Source organism: Pistacia vera, unplaced genomic scaffold (assembly GCF_008641045.1).
Source record: "Pistacia vera cultivar Batoury unplaced genomic scaffold, PisVer_v2 Contig36, whole genome shotgun sequence".
In the NCBI taxonomy this organism is placed as follows: domain Eukaryota; kingdom Viridiplantae; phylum Streptophyta; class Magnoliopsida; order Sapindales; family Anacardiaceae; genus Pistacia; species Pistacia vera.
The window spans coordinates 534,114-542,977 of NW_022196179.1; the positions used below are offsets into that span (position 1 = coordinate 534,114).

The 8,864-nt window shown below is 31.3% G+C and overlaps 1 protein-coding gene and 1 pseudogene across 2 annotated transcripts; both read right to left on the reverse strand.

Moving 5' to 3' along the window:
- Positions 1–5,045: 5,045 nt before the first annotated feature.
- On the reverse strand, positions 5,046–6,915 carry LOC116139841 (annotated as a pseudogene).
- LOC116139934 (organic cation/carnitine transporter 7-like) lies at positions 6,913–7,785 on the reverse strand. 2 transcript variants are annotated; one of them, XM_031425577.1, is made up of 2 exons: positions 7,217–7,785; positions 6,913–7,088 (listed from the first exon to the last, which is right to left on the reverse strand). In XM_031425577.1, exons 1-2 carry the CDS (start codon positions 7,483–7,485, stop codon positions 7,073–7,075), a joined length of 285 nt encoding a protein of 94 aa, XP_031281437.1. In that variant the 5' UTR covers positions 7,486–7,785; the 3' UTR covers positions 6,913–7,072. The 2 variants fall into 2 exon arrangements, with proteins under 2 accessions (XP_031281437.1, XP_031281436.1); XM_031425576.1 differs by having other exon boundaries at positions 7,202–7,785.
- Between the last annotated feature and the right edge of the window lie 1,079 nt (positions 7,786–8,864).

Here is an 8,864-nt window from a genome sequence, read left to right on the forward strand (position 1 = left end):
AAACAGTCAGTAGTAAATTGACCATAACTTGCTCAATAAAACTCCAATTGATGAGAGGTTTAAATATTTAGAAACTAGATAGCATGGATTTAATTGGTGTACTTATGCTTAATTTTGATAATTGTAGCCCCACTTCCAAACTATTCTTTTTATCAACACATTTGTTTTCACTAAACAATCAGTAGTAAATTGACCATAACTTTTTCAAAAAATTCAAATTGATGGAGGTTTGAATCTTTAGAAACTAGATAGATAGGGCTTTAATTTGATATTTATACGCTTAATTTGGATAAATGTAGCCACACTTCCGAACTATTCATTATCATCACACACATTTGGTTTCTGTTCTCAATTTTCACTGACAATTAGTAGTAATGGCCATAACTTACTCAATAAAAATCCAATTGAGAGCGGTTTGAATCTTTGAAAACTAGAGAGATAGAACTTTAATTGATATATTATATGATGAATTTGGATAACTATAGACCTACAGCCGAACCATTCATTCTATCATTACACACATAAAACTAATTCAATTTAGTGATGACAAAGAAAAGCAAATATTGATATAGTTTTAATTGTATTTATTTCTATCTCTTTTGTGATATTTTTTATGCTACATACATATATCGAAAACGGTTGTTGCTGAATATAACAAATTTTATTTGTATCACAAATATCATATGATGTTTGCTACCGAATCATGTAGCTTAGTAAACCATTTATAATATGCCGAACCATTATATTATCCTTAAAGGAAACGAATTTTGATATATAGTTTAATTGTATTGTTCTTCTCTTATTGTTGATATTTTTTTATGTTACATACATATATCATGAAAAGAGGTGTTGTTGAATAAACTAATTTATTTATTTAACAATTTCAACTGATGTTTGATGTTGAACCATATAGTTTTAGTAAACCATATTTTATATCACACACATTTAGTTTTCACTGAATATCAATAGTAAATTGACCATAATTTGCTCAATAAACTCCAATTGAGAGAGGTTGAATATTTAGAAACTAGACAAATAGGGATTAATTTAATATACTATACGTTTAATTTGAATAATTGTAGCCCCACTTTCAAACATTCCTTTTATCATCAACATATTTTGGTTTCTACTAAATAGTTAATAGTAAATTGACCTAACTTTCCCAATAAAAATCAAATTGATGAGAGGTTTAAATATTTAGAAACTAGACAGATAGGGCTTTAATTTGACATATTATATGCTTAATTTGGATAACTTTGGCCCTACTTCCAAACATTCCTTTTAACACCACACACATTTGATTTCTACTGAATAGTCAATAATAAATTGACCATAACTTGCTCAATAAAAATCAAATTGATGAGAGGTTTGAATTTTAGAAACTAGACAGACAGGGCTTTAATTTTATGTTATATGCTTAATTTGGAAAACTATAGCCCCAGTTGAACAATTCCTTTTATCATCACACACATTTTGATTTCCCGTGTTTCTCGATTTCCAAACAATCAATAGTAAATTAGTCATAACTTTCTCAATAAAAATCACATGGATGAGAAGTTTGATCTTTGGAAACTAGAAAGATAGGGCTTTAATTTGATATATTATACAATGAATTTGAAACTATAGAACTGCTGCCGAACTATTCATTTATCATCACACACATAAACAAATTCAATTTTAGTGATGACAAGGAAAACAAATATTTGATGTAGTTCCAATGTACTTGTTCTATCTCTTTTGTGATTTTTAGATTGATTTGTTTGTTTGATTTGTGGGTTTTATGGGTTTTACAATTATCGTCTTTCTTTTAAGATGCTATTATCAAATGCTTTTTTTACTATAGGTGGGGGAATTCTATTTGCAGCAAATGAATTTGTGTCACATACCTTTATCTTCATGGCTTCTTCAATACTTCAATTAATTGCCTTCAGATTATACTGTTGGAGTTGTGTTACTTTCTATGTGAGTTCTCTTCTAACATTCTTAATTTTTTTATTTATAAATAATAATAATAAAATAATTTCTCTTCTCTGCAATTAAAATCAGTTTTTCCTTTGGTTTTGCAAGTCTCTGCTTAAAAGTTCACATTTTTCAACAAAGTTTCTTTTTTCTTATTGATTTATAGACTTTCAATAATACCTAGGATTATCCTGCATTTTTTTGCTTTTCTTGACAAAGTTTAAACTTTGTTGTTGATGTCAAAGGTTACATATTTGAGAAAAATAATGATGATATATACTTTGAGTTCAATTTGTAAATTTTATTTATTGATTTTTTAATTATCAATTCAATATAAAATGAATTTCAATGTATAAAATATAATTTAAACCACAAAAAAACCAATAATAATGTAAAAAAATAATAATAAACATAGTGTAATGCAACTTGAAAAAATATAAGTTACAAAAATTGCAGAAGGTTAATATAAATTTTAAGTTTAATAGTTGATCTTGATATATTCAAGTGTATAAATAAATACACGATTCACTACAAAATATTGACATTGAATGTCAAAGGCATGTCTGCAAAAATAATACTAATGTACAAGGTGATGATCTTAAAAATAATTAGACATATAATATTCAGGTAATCTTCTTAAGCTGAATGAATGATTAATGACATCTACGTAAATTTATATTAATAATATATAGGTACAATTATTAATTTTATCTAACACAATTTTGTATAATATACAATTTATATTTACTTTAAAATTTTGTATAATTTAACAATATTATGTATAATCTAATTAGTTATTTTGTTATAATAAATTTGTTTACAATATATTTCAAAAACATTGAGTAAACGTATCCGAACGTGCAGGCCTATGTCTAGTTTACTACATTTATACAAGTAGATTGTTGAGATGAACACTTAGATGCTTAGGTTTAAACACCTAAGAGAGAATATAAAAAAGTGTTTTACGTTTAAAGTGCGTAAGTTTAGAATGAGTAAACTTGCGAAATGAGCCTTTATAAAGGTGACTTAGTAGTATTATTGTAGTAAGTTTCCCTCCAAGCTAGAGTAACATCCGTTTACTTAGACATTTGGTATGCTTAAAAATTAATGCGATTTATTAAGATAAATTATCGGGCCCAATAGCATCACTCTTCTTTCAATCACGTTGTTGATCTATAATTTCATTTAAGGTTAAATTCCAACTTTGCCTTTTTTTTTTTTTTTTTTGCTTTAATGAACTAGCTTCTCAATAAGCCTTCAAATCCACAAGTTAAGGTTGCGTTGTATACTTTTTTGAATAAGATTTTTAAAATCCTATTCTGAATATATTTGAGGATAGGATTCTGAGATATGTTCGGTAATATTAGAAAACATTTTTTGAAAATATTAAATATTTTTAACTCCTCAATTTGGTAATTTACCTAAACACAACCCAACAATAAAAATTATAAAAGTGCAAAAACTCCCACTCATCCAATCAACTATCGACAGTCGACCACCACTACTGGGTAGTGGCCGTCGATCGTCGGAATGACACGACTGGCTAAACTAGCCGGTCATGCGTCGATCTTGTTTTTTCTGACTAGATCCACGATTGTGTATAGACAAGAGATGCGAGGGTACGAAATGACCTAATCGAATTCTGCATAGCTAAAGAGTGGGCTGAGCATTTGGGTTAATAACCACACGGACACACTCCCTTACAAGCCCATTTTAAGAGTTATGCCCATTTTGATTGTTACAGGGTAGTTTCATATATTATGTTAGTTCAGTATTCAAAATGGAGATCGAAAGATGGGTCACATTCATTAAACTCCTTGAAAAGTGATCAATTTACCAATTATCCCTACTAAATGTGATCCCCATCTCCAACCTATTTGCTATGTAAATCTTGAAAGCTTGAATTATAAATCAGATATGATATTGATGAGCAAATCATAAAAACTTACTTATATGAGATGACATCAAATCAAAGCTATGTACACAGTACAGCCAGTTCTCGTTCCTTAGTTTCAAATGGAACAATAGTACACATACTATTGAAAGAAAAGTTACAACTTCGAAGAGATTAAGAAGTGATTGATGGCAACCAGTCACTAACCCCATGCCACAAGAGGGCATATCTTCCACCAATTTTTTCCAGCTCCATATGCTAGGCTAATCCAGTTGCCCTCAAAGAAGTTGGATATACCTACAAAAAGAAGAAACACACAAACAAGAAAAGGGTAAAAAGTTAAGGGATAGAAAAATATATTGGTGGTGTCATAAATTGGTAACTTTATATGATATTAATGCCAAGGCATATATTTCAGTGTTATCTATGGCATTGTAGTACAAATATCTTTCTTGTATGGAATGGCAAAGCTACTCAAACACACTTATTAGAAGATTAAGAAAGAAAAATACTGAATATTAAAAAAGATCTGTTAGTGAATATTATACACATGAAAGCTTGCTGTGTTACATATGGGCTGTCATAAACAGTTCTAAGGAAATTAATGGAAAACCTCTCGCGGATAGATGCAGTCAACATGTAGAACTAGGGGTGTTCAAAAGAACTGGTTGGACTAGAACCGGTAGGTACCTGGGTTTGGTTTTGGTTCCTACCCGAACCAATCGTCAATGGTAGGTTCCGGTTCAAATTTTTGGAACTGTTACTGTACGGTTCCGGTTCCTATAGTTAGGAACCAGAAAACCGGAACCAGGAACCAGGAACCGAGACTAATATAAAATAAAATTAAAATTAGGGGGTTAATAAAAACTTTTGTAGAAAAAGTAATGTGAATACATTATATTTATATTTCATAACATTTAAAGTAGTGTGTTTGACTTTTGAGAATCTACCTTTACAAAGTAATGGAGTTTGTCATTTTAATTATAATTTGTAATTTTATTTTTGTTAACAAGTGCCAGGTGGGGGTTTTGTAAGTTTTTAAGGGTTTTTTGTCATTTAAAAACTTTGGGGAGTCGAATTTTATGGGTACCAGAACCGGAACCGGAACCGTTGTTAAGTTTTGGTTCTGGGTACCTAGGAACGAACTGTCGGTTCCGGTTCTGGTTCCAAATTTCAAAGAACCGTCGTTTCGGTTCGGTTCTGGTTCCTTCAAAAAGTGTAGGGTACCCCGAACCGAACACCCCTAGTAGGAACCATTGGCAAACATTCGAGCTCCAAATAATAATCCTGTAGTTAAAGTAACACCTTGATGGATAACCAACGGTATGAGGAATATGAAAGTCAAAACACACATAATTGTCATAGACATCTTGCGACCAACTCTGTCCACAATTACTGCAGATAAAAGAAGCCCAGGAAGCTCTGCAAAAGAACCTTTTAAGTTAATAACTACTGAAACATCAGTCCGTTAAAAGTAATAACAGTTTACTCAATTGCAAGGAACATGAACAAGAAGTAACCATCCAACACGCATTACCTGCAAAACTAGTGATAAATACATTAATATATAGACTTGCATCCCTTGCATTTTGCAAAACTGAGAGTGCTGAGCCACATTTACTTTGCTCGATACTTAGCTCTGATATCAATAATATAACCCCATAATATAAGAATGAATATGCAAAGAATAATACCCATAGCAGAAAGGTAGTTCTAATTAATCTTGTTGAAAAAAGCCTAGAAATTGGAGAGAATCCAGATTTCACTTCTGTGGTTTTGTTTGCAGATGAAGAGAGCAAGAACAACAAATTCATCATCTAGCCTAGCAATGTTATCAGGTAAGAGCCTTCCAGAGGGAAGATTATTCCCATTCTTCAGAGCTATTTTCTCCAGAATATGATGAGCATCAGCAGTTTGACCACCCATACATAGATACCTTAGAGACTCTGGTGCTAGACCTTGCAAAAGAAGCACAGCAAATGTTGGCACGCAGGACAAGGCTAGTAGCCACCTCCAATTCAATCTTGGCATCACAATCTGCAAATAAGAAAAAATAAAAAAATTGAAGTTTTGTGCTGAGTCCTTCCAGTCCTAGTCACTAACATATCATTTTTTAACTAATTCCATAAATTAAGAGAGATAACTTCCATATTCTGAGAAACAAAATTCAAACTGACAGATTATACACATATTAAAGATTTTAGAAGCATTCAAAATCTTTACACCATGTTACTTAAATTTACAAGGGGTTATATGCAACTGACTAAGAACTAGAAGTAAATAGATCGCACATTACACAATTTGACAAATAATTGCTTCAAGTAACAAGGAATACAATATCATCTTCTAAGCACAACAAAGGTCAAAATTGAATGGTTACCAAAAAATAAGGTCGAAATTGAATTCACACAGATCGAGAGTTCTATTTGAAACAAAAAGGAAACAGCCCCTCCCAGAAAAACTGTTAAAAGTTTGTACTCCAACTTTTCAAATTTTAAAGCCATCTGATCGATAATAAAAATGGAAATGGAAAAAACAAATTTTAATCTGCTAACAAGCTAAATCAAGAAACAACAAAGACAAAAATATTGGAAAAAACTTGTATATGTCTGGATAGAGTTGATGATACAAAACATAGGGATAGATAACTAGAGAGCGTAAGTTCATTGTATATCAACAACTACATATTACTTTGTATAACTAGAGATGTTAATTTTGACAAGTAGCTTGGTTAAGTCTCTTAATAGTAAAACCAGAGACAAGTAGCTGATCTCAGATTTGAAAAGAAAAAAAACAGATGAAGGAACAAACCCATCCCAGTGAAGCCTCAAATATTGTTCCAAGTGTCCAGAAAAGTTCTATCGCAACCATCCACACGCCTCTATTGGAAGCAGGAACAAACTCCAGAAACCAGGATACATGTACAGGCCCGCTGCCTAGACAAAACCAACCAAACCACGGAGAGTCACCAATGTTATATAGTTCGGGGAGAAAGCACTCATTAACCCAATAACACTAGCTACCAAAGCTCCACCAAGAAAGCCCTTCCTGGAAAGGGCAAATGAATAAGTCAACTAGAACCAAGCTTGCCAAGTGATCAAAAGCACAGGGGAACACTAATAGCGGACTAACAGAAATTTAATATGGCACCAGCACCTGCACAAAATATGCTATTCTTTTTCTACTCTCCCAGCAACAAAGAAATAAAATACTATCGGATTACCCAAAGGAGGCCCTAAAAGTTTAACAAATAAATTTTTTAATTAGCACATTATCTTCATATATAACAAAAGAAAATAAGATATCAACATTATTATCAACAAAGCATATATAACAAAGAGGATTAACGGTAAAAAGGCCTGCCTTATACTGTAGTTATCAGATATAAAGCCCCATGAATATGTACCAAGAAGCAAGCCAGCAAATACAACAGTTGTTAAAAGCGATTCTTGTGCTGGAGAAATTCTCCACTCTGACTTAATTGCAGGTCCTATAAAAGACAGAATCATAACTTCCATAGCTTCTGCAAACAATCCAAGTCCAGCATAAAGAAGAACAACAACTTGAAACTTCCCAAACCCCACATAAGTAAAGGCTTTATCAAGCGAGTATACAAGCCTTTCATCATCCATCTCAACAACGATTGAAAAATGAAAATACACACATTCACATCAATTTTTTATTGGCTTCCACCTTGAATAAAGATCGAATTCACCATGGCGTCATCACGAAATTTTCAAGAAACAAGAGAGCTTGCAGGTGTTAAAAATTCAGAAAACACCAAATAAATTGGACAAAGAGCACATTATTCATGTTATCAAACTTGCATAATAGAATAAGGAATTTCTTGATGGAGGAATAAATATATTAAAATAGTACAAGCAAACTTTATCAAATGTTTATGGTGGTTAGGACTTGGGATAGGGGTAAGCGGTTAGGTACACAGCATTTTTTGAGGGAATCAGAATCGGAATAGTACAATGCCGATTCTTAAATTCAAGAAACCGAAATCTAAAACACAGATTCTAGTTTCCTCCCTGAGTAGCCTATAAAAACTCAATTATCCTACTATTAGTTTAAAAAATGATAAAAATACCTTAAAAGTTTATAAATACACTTTTAACAAATTTTGATTACTCATTCATTTATGTCCAATGTGACTTATAAATCCTTTAATCTCTAGGCAACACTTGAATTTAATCAATTCATCACAATTTACTTAAAATTTTTTAATCAAAACCAAAACACAAACAATTAATTAAACAATCATACTATAAATCTATAATTTAATATTATAATTAATTAAATTTCTAATCATTTAATTAAGTATTGTACTAATGTTTATNACTTATAAATCCTTTAATCTCTAACACTTGAATTCAATCAATTCATTACAATTTACATAAAATTTTTCAATCAAAACCAAAACACAAACAATTAATTAAACAATCATACTATAAATCTATAATTTAATATTATAATTAATTAAATTTCTAATCATTTAATTAAGCATTGTACTAATGTTTATAATAGAATATTATAATTAATTAAGTAATCATACTATAAATATACAATGTAATGTTATAATTAGAGGTAGGCAGGGACCGGTCCCTTGTGGAACCAGTCACTCATGGGCCTGGGACTGGTCCCAAGCCCATGAGAAAAACCAGGACCCAGACCAGGCCTTAGGCCTGGTCGGGACTGGTCCCATGGGCCCAGGACCGATCCTAGGACTGGTCCCATGGGGCTTGGATAATTTTTTTTCCCCCCTCAATTTTTTTTATATTTTGGGGGCAAAACAAAATTTTATAGGGGGTTTTTAGTATTTTTTAGGGTAAAATTATAAATTTTATAAATTTTTTTGACCTAGAAGAACTTTTTTTTTATAAATTTTGTAAAATTTTATTTTAGCCCTCATAATTTATATTTATTTTAAAATTAATAGGGGGTTTTATGTAATTTGGCAGGGGATTATATTGAAAAAATACAAATTTTTTTGGGCCCGGGCCCT

Excerpts from the sequence above, each read along its gene's own strand:
- LOC116139934 (XM_031425576.1), bottom strand. The coding sequence starts at position 7,485 with ATGGATGATGAAAGGCTTGTATACTCGCTTGATAAAGCCTTTACTTAT.